Source organism: Trachurus trachurus (assembly GCF_905171665.1).
Source record: "Trachurus trachurus genome assembly, chromosome: 15".
Taxonomy (NCBI): domain Eukaryota; kingdom Metazoa; phylum Chordata; class Actinopteri; order Carangiformes; family Carangidae; genus Trachurus; species Trachurus trachurus.
The window spans coordinates 13,800,966-13,815,159 of NC_139906.1; the positions used below are offsets into that span (position 1 = coordinate 13,800,966).

A 14,194-nucleotide genomic window follows, 5' to 3' on the forward strand; every position below is an offset into this window, starting at 1 on the left:
CTATTTTTATGTGTATGAGCAATGTGTGGTTTGTGTTTCACAATCTTTGTCTTTTGTGTTTGCAATCAGCCACATTATTTATGGTAGAAGAAGCCATAACATATATGAAGCTGACCTGAACCTGTAGTTGGAGAGACAAATAATACTGAGAGCTTAGCTTCATGGTACAAACATAAAATCAGCTGTTGGGGTTTTTTGTGACAATAAATGAACAATGTGTAACTTTATTTAGTAATGTAGTAGTAATGTATAGTGACTGACACTTACATGTTATACTATGCTGATATTAAAAATTGCATGCTTATAGGTTGATTTTAAAAAAGAAGGAAGAAAATGTGAAGAAACTGTGCGCTATCAGGCGTTACCTAACTCCAGCAGGTGGCAGTACTGCAACATGTGCAAGCTGCCACCAAAAACCCATGAAGAAGACGAAAAAACCCTGTTATCGCGAGAAAGTACGAGAAACTCGGCCACAGTTTCCGGTTGGGTATTTGTGTACTTGGACCGGACGAGCGAACTGTTTGTCGTTTGTGGCAAATAAACGAGTTGGAAATTTGAATGCTTGCTGTATTTATTGGTCAAGAACATTTATACGGAGGTAAGGTTACACACACTCTCTTTGTTTTGTGATTCCCCTCGGCCGCCCATAGCTAGCACAAACTTAGCTGTCGTGTGTTAAATTTACGTCGAAGAACAAGGGCCGAGGGACGTCGTTAGCCGCTTGAAGCTAATGGTAATGTCTAAACATCATACAACATTTCTCTTGTTGACTTTGACTAACCCCCCGATTCACTCAGTGAATGTTTAATACGGGTAACATCAGTATTTTGTGTAATTACGGTGATGCTAATGTAAAATAGCTCACTATTGGAATATGTATACTCAAAGGCAGCTATCGAGCATGTGCTAACACAGCCAGCCGAGTTTGTAAAATGTGTACTTTTTTTGTTCTCACACAGATGTCGGACGATTTGGTAAAACAGTTAAACAGCTACAAAGCTCAGCTGCAGCAAGTTGAAGTTGCCTTATCCACCGACCCAGACAATGAAGACCTTCTCAAACTCCAGAAAGACCTACAGGTTTGTCCATCTGTGTGGATCCGTAACCTTTGTTATGTTTGTTTTTAGTTGAAGTATGGTGATTTGATGGGGGTTTTTTTGTTTGTTTTTTTGACAGCACTGAATATTGTTCAATTTGGACTGTCAGTTGTATTAAATGATGTTTGAAGAATTCACATTGGTCTTTTGGAAAGGATGACTTTTGTGTCTTCAACTATTTTGTGGTGTTTTGCAAATGTTCCTTTATTACAATTGGAGGGCTAATCCAATTAAAAGGAAAGTAATGTTCAAGTAAGGCTTTGCTTATACAAGAGTTCCATAAATAAGTGTGTGTATATAATTTGTTTTTAAAGCATGATGAAAATATTAAACAAAAATAAAATGAGCAGTGATAACAATCGTCCTAGGCATTGTCACCACCCGGGCCCTAAATATAACAACCATTAAACAACAAATATAAGCCAAATGTAGCAAAGAAGTACAAGTTATTAGTTGCAGTCCTACATTAGAACTGTATTTCTCATTGCTGAAATTCCTATGGAAATAAGGCAAGACCAATTATTTCAGTTGAAGAAGCCACTAAAAGCGACTAAGCATTGATAAAAGAATGGTTTCCTGGAGACCCCATGAACATCTTTATCTCTTTTTTTCTACAGGAAGTCATTGATTTGACAAAAGACCTCCTAACCTCACAGCCCACTGAGGGTGCTTCAACTACAAATGGCTCAGACACAGTTCCCTTTAAACATGGTTGGAAAGTGGGGGACAGGTGTATGGCTGCATGGAGTCAGGACGGACAGTGAGTGTCGCCTGTCTCTTCTCATGACAACATTACACGCAACCGCATGCATACAAGTGTAGAATGTTTGTATTGGTTTTATGGATTGGGTTCTGTCCATCCATGTTAATAGTTTATCTTTGGCCTCTGAGACATCAAATTAAGTCTCAACGTGTAAACGTGCATCCCTGGCTAACTATGCCACCAGGATGCTGTGGTTTGTTTGACTTTGAATATGGTACATATCATCCCTGAATGCATTTACCTGAAATGAGTGAACATGCACATTAATCTTACGTTCATATATCAACATATCCACTCATTTATATATATTAATGCTAAACTTTGTTTCTTAAGTAGAGCTTGAGTCTTTGGCTCATACTCACCTGCTTACAGACGTGACTTTTTTGCAGGGTGTATGAGGCCGAGATTGAGGAGATAGACCGAGAGAACGGCACTGCAGCAGTTACCTTCACCGGTTACGGGAATGCTGAAGTGATACCTCTGCAGAACCTCAAAGAAGCAGAGGAGGGGAGACGCAATGATGACGACGGTGGGAAGCCCAAATCAAAGTATGTACAAAAAATTCACACTCATTTCATGTACTCCTTCTTGATAATATTTTAATGACAATAAACAGAGCCTTTATTGGTAGTAATAGTAAGCTTGGTTTGTACTTATGGCACTCATCAGTTGGACACTTGGACAGTTGTTTATTTAACCTTAGTTTGTCTCATATACTGTAGATCTAGTCTTTGTGACAGTTTGTCACAATAATTTGCTGATTTTGGATTGGTGCCACAGTTTGATGTTTGAGCAGGGAAACACTGGCAATTTTTAAACTATCAAAATGATCTAAAACTAATCATAAAACCAGTTTCTGATGCTAAAAGTTGCTCATTTGGCAGCGCAGTACTAATAATTGACATCTTGGTTGTGCATTTATTTAATAAGCTTCTTCAACAGCAACAGATTTAGTGGATTTCAGATTGGTGTTGTACATCATGAACAGGATTGTTCAGTGCAGATGTTCCTCCTCTTTGCAGGAAAGAGCAAATAGCAGAACAGAGGGAGTACAAGAAGAAGAAAGCCCAGAAGAAAGTCCTGAGGATGAAGGAGCTCGAGCAAGAGAGGGAGGAACAAAAGTCAAAGTGGCAACAGTTCAACAACAAGGCCTACTCAAAGAACAAGAAAGGACAGGTAAGATTTCTTTTTTTAGAGGCCTGGTTTTATTTGAGAGTAGGCAAATGGTCATACTCTGTAGATGCCTTATTTCTTGCTAGATATATCCCACAGTAGTGCTACAGTAGTAAAACTAATAATCATGAAACGTAAATATTCGTAACAATTGATAATTGATTCTGTTATTTTTTGCAGGTGAAAAGGAGCATATTTGCATCCCCAGAAAGTGTAAATGGAAAGGTTGGAGTCGGAACATGTGGTATTGCAGACAAGCCTATGACCCAGTACCATGACACGTCAAAATACAATGTCAGACATCTAATGCCCCAATGACCTAATATATTCTGTACATAAAAAATCCACTGTATACTAGCTATATCAGTGCTTTCCATTGTGTTTATATATATGAGTTACGTTTCTCAAGTAAAGAAGGCTTTGAAAGGAATTGCTTGCACACCATTGTTTGAGATATTGATGTAGTTTTCCTTTATATTATGTAGGTACAACAAAAACATTTTTTTCCTGCACTTGAACAAGGTCACATGTGATGCAAAAACAGGAAGTTGTGTTTTAGAAAAGCCGAAAAGTTTGCTGTATGTTCAGCTTCCACTGAGGCCAAACACTTGCTAAAATGTGTATAAATATACACCTGTAGAATTAGTGTATACATTTTAGGCTGGATTTTCAATACCGACCAGTTCTTGATGTGTCGTTATTAATGGCATTGATTTGAGAAGGCTGAATTTACATTTTAATTTCTGTATATATAACAGTGAAATAAACATTGTTACCTTTTCAGTTTTTTTAAGAGTTGCCCCCCCCCCCCACTGCATCTGGGCTGTTTTTACATGACCTTTTCATTGTGGTTCTGTCAGGTCCTGTAGGTGGCAGTAAAGACTTGTATCATTTATTAATAAATCCATGTCGTGAGCAGCACGCTGCAACTTTAAATACAACCCATTTTTCCATTGAAGTTCTATGAGTTTTTTGTTTGATATGTTGTATGGGTTATGTTAACCACAGATCTATTTGAAATGTGTTTTTGTTGCACAAAATCAATGCTGGGAAATGATTACAATGCAAGAAACTCAACGTGATTACCTAAATGCAAATGGTAGGCTCACCAAAAAAGACAATATTGGTAATGTCTGGGTAGAAGAGGTTTATTAAGATTCCAGGGACAGTTGTCAGGAGCTGTAACAAAGTATTTAGCAGGGGACCAGCAGCACATGTTTTGCAAAAAAGTCACCTTGGATGGCTGATTAAGCACAAGAAAAAACATTCTGGGGTGTGCTTCAACATACTTCCTTAACAAAAGTCTTTTTCATAGTGCATTTTATAGTTTCCCAAACAGGTTGTGGGGAGAAAAGACCTGTAACAAGGAACTTTTGTGCAAGAGTTATACCCATGTTAAGACACAATTTGGTGGTGATCTACTTAGGACTTGGACCATAAAAATGCAGATACATGGTCGTATTGAAATGGTGATGGTCATATTATCTTATTTGGTTTCATGGATTTGAACAGGTCAGCAGTGCAATTCTCTGTCAAATATACATTGAATTATTCGTGGGAAGCCTCCAGATTTCATAGACTTGTACATTTTCTGCTACAATACAAAAAAGATACCGTATTAAATATTTAAGTATAAACCAAAATTAGTATTCTGTAGTGTTTATGTTGGTCATGCTACAGACATTTGTATAAGACTTCAATCCAAAGCACATTACAACATGATTAGAAAGGCTACATTCAATACACATGCACCATAGCTTTTTTTTTCTTTCTTTTTAAATCAATTACAATCATTTTTACTGCTGATTATTAATAACCGATAACCACTACTGGAGCAAGTGGAGAACTAGCAAACCGTAATTTGGTGTTGGACGGACAAAAGTGTGTCATTACGACAGCCAACATTAAAGATATGGTAAAAACTAGACGTGTTATTGCTTGAGCCTTGTGCTTGGACAAGTGCGGGATAGCTTATTATTGTCTAGATAAAAATGAAATGGAATATGCGCACAGTGTGAAAGATGATTCCTTTCAACAAAACGCCACTGAGTAATGCACTAAACCTGTAGCACTGCATATGTTTCAGTGGGGATTAATAACATCAAGTAATTTGTAAACATAAAAAAAGGGGGAAAAAATATTAACAGCAGTTTTCTTATTTTGTTTTTTTGTATTTTTTTTCCATTCAAGCATGGCCGAGACCTAGCTACAGTACAATTAAATATACCAAAAATAAATACTATGATCATATGCAAAATAAATTAGAACAACATCGGTGGACTACACACCACCTGTTTGGATATGACTGCGCTTCAGTCAAGAGTAGGGACACCACATGGATCAATGATGGTTGTGGGTCCTAAAGCAAAGGTTATAGAAGTGTAATAAACATTTTGGAATGCAGACATTGTAGCCCTTGTCACTGGCTTGTGCACTGACAAGAAGTGCCTTCTGGATATAGTATCCAAAGAAAAAGGGCAATGTTTTTACAAGGCAAATGGAGCAAACGTTCCCAATGGTGAGCTTCTAGCTGGTACTGTTTTTTTGTTGTTGTTTTTTGTCTGTCTGTGTGTGTGTTTGTGTGTCAGTATTTTTTGCTGGTTTCAGAAGATCAACTTGACTAAATGTAGAGTTTCCCCTTCATGGGTCCTCTACGGGATCAGTATTGAGTGCAGGTATGGATTATTCAAGCTGGCTACAGGTAAAGGGAGATTCAGTTGATTGGTTTAGTCAACTTTTAAAGTGAGGAAACTGTATATTGACTGAGATGTTGATTTGAGGCTGATGTATAAAATGATTCAGGTCGATGTAGAGGAGCCCCTTGAATTCTGGAAAGAGACAATTTTAAACTTTTAGACTGAGTTTGAACTTAAGGCTGGTTCTCAGTTGGAGATGTTTCATTTGTCAGGTAAAGGTGGGACCGAGGCTGGTTCTTCTTAAGATAGGTAACCTAAATTGCAAAGGAGAATGGAGCTGTAGGCTGGTAGTTGGAGAGGTGAAAGCCATGTAAGACTGCAGCTGTAGTAGCTAGATGTATAGGCTGGTGCTTCAAGCAGAGAAGGCCAGTTTTAGACTGCATGTGGAGTATCCCTCATCACTGGCTAGGCTCTGCCGGCTGCTGTGATCATCCAGGTCACTTGCACCACTGGTGCTTACGCTGTCCATCTCTCCATGGGAGAACTCAGTGCTTTCCACATCAACTTCAATTTCCTCTGTTCAAAAAGAAAACAAAACATTAACATGATTTCAGATCCATTTTCTGAATTATATACTGTAAGTCTTAATTTGATATATACAAAGTGTCAGATTTTCAATCAAATAGATTTAAATGACTTTCAAGCACATGATGCTACGTGTGCCTTTGGCTAAAGACCTTGATTTGGATACTAACCTCTGTCAGACTCTGAGCGGTCCGAGTCCATCCGTGAGCCCAGGCTGTCTGTGCGGACCCTCTCCCTCTCGCCATAAGTCTGCAGCTGGGCTAGCTGCCTCTGCAGGTGCCTCTGCTCTCTCTCTAAGGTATCCAGTTGGTGCTGACTCCTCCGGTCCACATCTTCAAGTTTCTGAAAAGAGGAAAAACAACAGTCAGTTTTATCATTGATGTGTGGAAACCTATGATCAATCAATCAATCAATTTATTTATTTCGGGCATGTCAATTTAAATCATCATCATCACACTTCATCTTAGTTCAATAATACAATGCACATGGCCGAAAGGGAAAGCGGGAGAAGCAAAAGCTTATCTAGTCCCGCCCCCATTACCCACAGAATAAAATCTTTATCATAATCTTTTATGATAGTCATGATGACCAGTGTGTATGGATGTGCGACACCCCTCTAGGTACTACCCATGATTAACTGCAAAGTATGGTGAATGTATCTGGTGTGCATGACTGTGATGTTAATATGAAGTTGTTGCTGCCACCCCCTGTGCCTTCTGATGAATTACTCAACACAGAAGAATAGTAAGTTGCTGGTTGGATTCTAGTGAAATAGCTGGTGTCTATGTGTGGGGGTGGGGGTGGTTTCAGTGTGCAATTGAAAGTAAAGATCATTCCGTCTTGCTTCTTGCCCTTTTTGCTCCAATATATTAAACTTCCCCACTTTGAGATTGATTTTGATCTACTTGTGGTGTCCAGCTGTAGTTTTGAAACCAGGACTGTACAGTTCAACATACACAAACCGCACACTAAAAGTCTTTTAGGTCACTCTATCAAATGACCAAAGTCCTGAAGATGCACTATGAAACTATATAATCATAAAGGAAGATAGGATCCAATCACTTAATGCCAATCATCACATCTGATCAAGTCATAAAAAACATTTATGCTACCATAGTGGCAGACTTAGTCCTCCTGACGTTTAATATGCGAGCCAGCTGAAGACTTAAAATGAAATCATTAGTGCTCAGAAATGTGCCAGTTAAATAAAATGCATTGTTATTGTTATGATGATTATGGCTGTTCTGGTTCATTTCCTCAGTCTCCCATGTGTAAATATTTCCCTGATACAACAATGTTTGTTTGCTTGAACTTGCATGAATGACACGTTGAGCCAGACGACAACAACACCAAAACCAATTTGCTTGCAAAGCAATAGCCTTTTTGTAAATATTTCAACTGTTATCCTCTTACACCACCGTGCCATGTTGGTAAACAAGAATAAATTCTAAAGCTTAGATTTTTTTGGAACCAAGTGCTTCTATCCATGATTAATGTGAGAAGATGTTTGTGCAATTCCTATTAGAGAAACAGCAATAAATGGAGTTTGGTACAAGTAAGAGTAGCACTCCTGTGCTTTTCCTGTAGCACAATACAGGGTGTTGTTTTTCTTTTTTTTCTGTTACTTCCTGCAGCTGTGAGCTTCATGCTGGCTTCACCTGCTTCACCCTTCTACACTATACTACACAGCCTCTGGTTCTAAAAATACAACACAGCAGCATTCAGAAGCCACATTTCCTGGACTTCAAACAGGCAGGTCCAAAGTCAACAGTTGACATCATAGGTGTTTATCCATTACCCCCTGCTGTGATTACACTCCCACAGACTGCTGCCAGGACCGCTTTCATATTGCAGCCCTCAGTCATCCCTCAGCTGCTCCCCACTGCAGGAGTCTGCACAGACGGGGGCCGTGAAAGGTGAATATTAAAAAAAAAAAAAAGAAGAAGTCTGGCTTAGATTGTAGCCACCGGGGGAGCCACAGTGTTGAGTGTTGGATGCTTTGACATTGCTGAATCATTTGAGCCATCCTTTATCTCATGTAGTTCACACACTCATCAGTCCATTCAGGCAGGCAGCTCCAACAATTAGGACAGATCTGGTGCCCTCAAGACCAGTGCACTATTCTCACATTTTCCTGTAGAGTGAAAGACACGAGACCTAATCAAAGACTTGCCATGGGTTCAAAATCCTGCGAAGGACAGCCCTGACAATAGCTCCAGGGAGATTTGCTCAAAGGAAGAGAAAAACTGAAATAACTGAGCAGCAACCAGAATGTCCTAATGCCGGGGCCGAAGTGCCTGAAGGTGCAGTTCATGTAATGATTCTGAGAAAATGGACTGTCTAGAAATGTCTGGGAAACCCCCCCCCCCAACTTCTTTGTTTCTGTATGTGGTCAATATCTCATTTAACCACCTTTAGTGTGAGGCAACTGGGAAACAATTTAGCACAAAACTGGCCTCATTTGTGTGTCCGTCATCTTGAAGTTAGACATGTAGCCAAACCAAAAAAGTTCAAATGTGAGGTAGAAAATCTCCCCTCTCCCTGGTGTTTATACTGAATCAAGTATGATTACAAATCAAACAGGAGCAGTTATACCTTTTCATCTGGCAGCACATGTTGAAGGAACACACCTTAAGATGTACAGAATTGCAGGGTTCAGATGGATTTCAGACTAAATATTGAGCTTTCCATGTAGAGAGTGCAGCTGCTGTGACACTTGAGGGACACTAAAGCATCTTTAAAGCACGGAAAACCAGACACTGTTTGTTACCATGAGTGACAGCAGGGGGACTAAATGCAATTTTTGTTCTAAAATAGAAAACAGCATCGAGCTATTGACTGGTGAAGCTTTTGTTCACTATGGATTCACATTGGGTCTCACACTGGAATGAAAAGGGCCCTCCCCTGTATATCAAAGTCATCCTCTGTTGTGCTGCAGATCCCTATCTGCTGTCGACACATCAACTGTTTTTTTTTACTTATGGGATCAGCCACAAAACTCTTCATTCTAAGTATCTGTGATAGGCACACATTTGCTTCTGTTAGTGCTCTCATTGTTACAGGGGTTTCCTAGAGTACCACACCTTGATATGTGCTTTGGCCTTGTTGAGCAGTCCCAGCGTGGTGTGCCGACTGCAGTCTGGTCCCAGAGGGATGAGGGACTTGAGCCTCTCCAAACACAGGCGGAGATGTGCTCGTCTGGGGGAGGGAGAGACAATCAAGAAGGGTCATGGCATATGCGTGCATGAGAGGGTAAATATGCATGACAAAGCTGAAAATGAATTTCCAGACTACTGTATTCTAGTCCTCTGCACTGATCCTGATTAGTCCAATTATGTTACTTCCCCCTAATCCACTTTGATTAGAATGGTAAGAGTTACAGCAAACAGCTATTTGATTGGTCCTGATTAACTGTAATTATGATACAATCAAACCATCTGTGAGGAGCAATGTCACAGTCCAAATATTGAGTGACTTGATTTATTTGTTTATCCATAGTGCTAGTTAGCCATGCAATCTGACTCCTTTTGAAATTACATATGGATCTGTCTGGCCCCAGATTTAAAAGCTGCTGAGGTCGGCCCAACGCTGTGTTTCTGATCCACCAAGGCCTCTGGGTCTGTGATCTAAATGAATGCAGAAACTGCAAAGGACACTCGCTATCCTTTCAAATAATGGAGTAAAATGTAGGTCAAGTTGTGATGTCATCTCTTCCCCCTGCACTGGCCACCATTTTGTAATGATTTTTTTTTTAAAAAAAGGTACACGGTACGAAAAAAGCTTTCCTCGAGAAGATACTCTTTCTCTCATCACTTAGACTGAAATTCTCCCACACATGGCTGGACATTTAATTTTAGGATGAATGTGTCGTGACATTTGTTTCTCCCTCAAAGCAGAGGCTAGCACATCCTGCAGCTATAGAAGCAAGCTGCTGTTAGATTTGCAGCTGAGAATCTCTCAGGAAGGAGCCCTGTTGTCTGGAAACAGACGGTTCCCGTTTGCTGACTGGGGAAATGTCTGCATGTCCTCCAGGAACAGTGCTGCAACTGAGGCTGCATTACACCTCCCTTTTATTTGCCTTGCAAAATGCACACTGCTATCGTACACAGGAGGAGAATTTCCAAATTGTTGATAAAAAAAAAAGAAGCCCTTTTTGAAGTCGTGCGCCATGGGGCTACGGCACATCCCGTTGTGAAACGTATGGTCAACATGTTTAGCATAGCACCAAAATATGCAAACATGGCAGAATGGAGGAAGCTTTTGGTTTATCAGCTGGGAGCTCCATTTTGAGACCGCTGGTGCTTGAGATAAACTCTGTGTGTAGCTGCAGTAGTTTAAAGACAGTGGGGATTCTGTCCTTCTCCTGCTGTAATTTGACTTTGGCCCATGTGCATTTTGAACTTGTACCATACATGTAACAAAAGTTGGTTGAGGGTTAACAGAAGGAGAACTCTGTGGTGACTTCCCCTGTCACATTTCACTCTCATCACCGTGTTCCTTTTTCTTGTCCTTGATATCAGAGCTACCTTTCTGCATCGTCACTTTTATCATAAACATGCACTCACTCAGTCATGTTTTACTCACCTATTCTTTTCCAGTTCATTGTGTGCTGACCTGTTGAAATTGTAGATATAAACAACTGTCAACAACTGTTAGGCAAGTATGGAAAATGAAACTCAATGCAAACATAATATATTATACACTTAATACAGTTGTATTAATGACCATTGTCCCCTTTTCAGGATCATTTACCTACCTATTGTGAATATTGTCCAATTTCCTGTTTTTGAATTTACGTTGTTTCTGTTGATGTGCGGTCTGGCTTGCAGGGTATGTTGAAGCGTACCCGTGCTCACATTCTGATGATGAAAAGGATTAAGAGGATTACATGTGTGAATGTGTGTGTATATGTATATACTGTATAGTTTTTAGAGATGTGCTACATGCAGAAAGCCTCCTGGATGACTGGATTTGCAAGGATGAATGTGACCTTATTTGCCCCAAATTGTGCATTACATGTTAAAACTTTGATATTATATTACACAGACAGTAATTGAAAAATATTAGGAGCTTATTAATACACTATGTAATGAACATGTATGATATAATTATGTATTTTATGTAAGTCAGCCATTTTGTACTTGATCACCACAGCCAGTATAGCCTACCCACAGGAAAGTGGGTCATGAGTAAGAATATTTATATCAAAACTCCTTTCTATTCTGAAGTACTGTATTCTTACTGTTGCTTAAAAAGCCTACAATTCCCATGAACCCTCCTTCCCAGTAACATACTACGTTTAACATGAACCTGCTCGTGATTGGCTGTTGGCAGTGACTCTGGCGCTGGGAACATGTTTCCCGACCAATGAAAACTTTACAATTTGTTCCATGTGGAAACCATGTGAACAACACATACAAGGAAGCAGCAGCTGCTGCCTCTGAAAAATGATAGCTGGGCTTTCAATTGAAAATGTTTAGAGGAAATGAAATCTAAATCGCAGTTTGCAGATGCACTTAATAGCACCGTGAATGCGACATTTTTTTTGTGTGTGGACATGATATTTAAAGGGAACCATCGTGAGAGGAGCAGCGATAAACTGACGTTGGAAGATTAAATGAGACATTTGGAGTCTCAAACCACAGTGTCTTACATGTATTAACACAGATGTGTACATATAAGCCTGTTGGAAAATAATTCATACATGAAATGCTGTAATTTATTTTATCTCTCCGAAGGTCTGCTAAAGACCAGATTTAGTGGCAGATGATGATTTAGCTGCAGGCTATTGTTGCAATAAAAATCAGTTTCTGGCGATGCGTTTGCTTCCTGAATTTAAAAATGAGGAAAAAATTCTGACTTGTTATGAACTGATGGAAATTTGAAAGTGTTATGTTTGATCAGACAATAGTTTTTCAGTAGCAGGTGAAATATCATTGGCTGCTGACGGGCCAGTTCATCTGTCCGCTGCGCGTCTTTTGTCGCCTTCGCCTCTATTGTTGTCTGCTCGGCGCATTACATGGTAATATCCCCTACAGCCCGTGTTTACTTACTTCCGTTGTTCTTCTCGATATTTTCTATGTAATTTGCTGCATCGAGCAGCACTTGTACGTTCTTCATAAAAGTGCCGATTTGGTCCATTGCGGAACATTTGGAGTATAAAACGTCGCTGAAAGAATAGTCGGACATCTCTCCGAAATCCTGCTGGTCCATGGACGCATCGGACTCCGACAGGACCTCCTCGGGTTTCAGCTCGCTGTGCTGTCGCACGTACTTTACCATTTTCACTTGAGGCTTTGTATTTTTTGTGGGGGGCTTTGACAAAGAAGCAGCGCTGAAATTGCACTCCTTGTCCCGTCTGTGCACTGAGCGGATGACTGAAATGAACCAGGCTGGATGGAATTGCAGTCCTTAGCCTCAGCCACTTGCCCTACTTGGTGGATAATCCCTCCCACTAACGCATGCACATTGCATTCATTGTCAACTGTGCCATAATAAATCCTCATTATCAATACTGCAGGAGAGTAACAAATAACACACTTATGTTCAGTGACATTCTGAAATAACACCCGCTTTCTTTTGAAACAATGCTGCTTTATTTGAGTTGACATAAAATGAATAATTACCTATGACAAAAATAAGAGCTGCCTTTCATGTGCACACACAGTTCTGGCTGAATATGAATGTGAATAGACTTTAAAAGTGAAAAAGCATTAGGAGCACATGGCAAATAGACAGCATCAGGTCTAATCAATGGTGCAACCTGGATATCAGGGACAGCTGCCAGGGTTGGTCTCAGTTATAAATATGTAATCACTTGAAGCTTCTGTGTTATTAAAGGGCTCCCGGGCAGCAATGCTCTAATATTAGAATCACACTAATATAATCTGTAATTAATTTGCCTTTGCATTTGGGTGTCTGTGATACTTTGAAGTAATTTTCCTATTCTATGCAACAATGAGTTAGTTTTCAGGAGTCTTTCTCTGGGCATGACTGCAATACATTCATATGATTTTAGAGGCGGTTTAAGCTTATTTGTCTAAGTAGTCATGTTGTCTTTCCCCTGCTGTGTTTCTTGAAGGCTTCATCTTTGTTTTTATGCTGTGCGCTTTGGCTTTTTCCTTAAATGTGCATGGAGATCACATGAAAGTGATAATTTAGTAATATTCTGCTTCATTTTAAAATGAGCAGCACCCATCCCTTGGGGGTTGTTTTATATCAGTGGGCAACGTAATTTACATGATAGTGAAAGTGACCACACTTTACTAGCTTTTAAAGTCATCGTCCCGCTGGGGGAAAAAAAAAAAAAATCTAACCTTGAAATTGAATTTACTTCTAGCTTGATGGTCAACTTCTGTTGTCCTTTTGACGGATTAAGAAGTCATTTTCCCCCACACTGTGAGGGATGAAGGAGGACAGAGGGGAAAGGGCCTGCCTTTACGAGGCCAGCCATGCGTGCAGGGCTGTGTTGTGCCTCTGAGACAATGGGTGCAGATGGCTGGCCCGCTGCAGATGTGGCCAAGCCTGTAACGGACGCCTGTGAGAGAGTACACCCTCCCATGGAGTCTATTTCAGCCGCCTGGCAAGGCCTGACACACACAGACAGTCCTGATCTGGACGCTGAAACAGAGACGCATACTTTAGGGGCAAAAACAGGCTACATTCATGAACCGATGCAAATGTGCTTTAGAAAATCTGAACAAATAAAGGTCTGTTTTTTAAATATGGATGCTTTTCTCTTAGTTTGTAGCCGTTTCCATTTAATTAAAGCTTGTGTAACTAGGGCATTGCTAATGCACAGACATCATCTACTGCTACCTCTTGTGCTCAAAAAGGTCCGATGAATAAAGTCAGACATGGACAGATAGATCCGTGGGGGATGGAAACTGACAGTATTTCGCCAGGAAAGGGCTCAGTGGTGCTGTGAAGCTCGTGCACAG

At 40.1% G+C, this 14,194-nt stretch overlaps 2 protein-coding genes across 2 annotated transcripts in view; one reads left to right on the forward strand and one right to left on the reverse strand.

Annotated features, from left to right (window-relative positions):
- The window catches only part of smndc1 (survival motor neuron domain containing 1), a 286,609-nt gene extending 282,618 nt beyond the window's left edge, over nucleotides 1-3,991 (forward strand). Inside the window, exons 2-7 of the mRNA XM_083988211.1 lie at nucleotides 507-598; nucleotides 960-1,079; nucleotides 1,715-1,857; nucleotides 2,250-2,408; nucleotides 2,883-3,036; nucleotides 3,214-3,991. Coding sequence (XP_083844337.1) covers nucleotides 960-1,079; nucleotides 1,715-1,857; nucleotides 2,250-2,408; nucleotides 2,883-3,036; nucleotides 3,214-3,351 — 714 coding nt within the window. The 5' untranslated portion in view covers nucleotides 507-598 and the 3' untranslated portion in view covers nucleotides 3,352-3,991. The remainder of the gene's footprint in view (nucleotides 1-506; nucleotides 599-959; nucleotides 1,080-1,714; nucleotides 1,858-2,249; nucleotides 2,409-2,882; nucleotides 3,037-3,213) is intronic.
- A 2,090-nt stretch (nucleotides 3,992-6,081) lies between these two features.
- Nucleotides 6,082-12,550, reverse strand: LOC310998047 (max-interacting protein 1-like; the record flags this gene model as incomplete). Its single annotated transcript, XM_083987930.1, has 6 exons — nucleotides 12,308-12,550; nucleotides 11,011-11,113; nucleotides 10,839-10,868; nucleotides 9,338-9,452; nucleotides 6,425-6,596; nucleotides 6,082-6,245 (listed from the first exon to the last, which is right to left on the reverse strand). The coding sequence occupies exons 1-6, from the start codon at nucleotides 12,534-12,536 to the stop codon at nucleotides 6,082-6,084; spliced, it is 813 nt and encodes a 270-aa protein (XP_083844056.1). The 5' UTR covers nucleotides 12,537-12,550.
- Nucleotides 12,551-14,194: the final 1,644 nt, after the last annotated feature.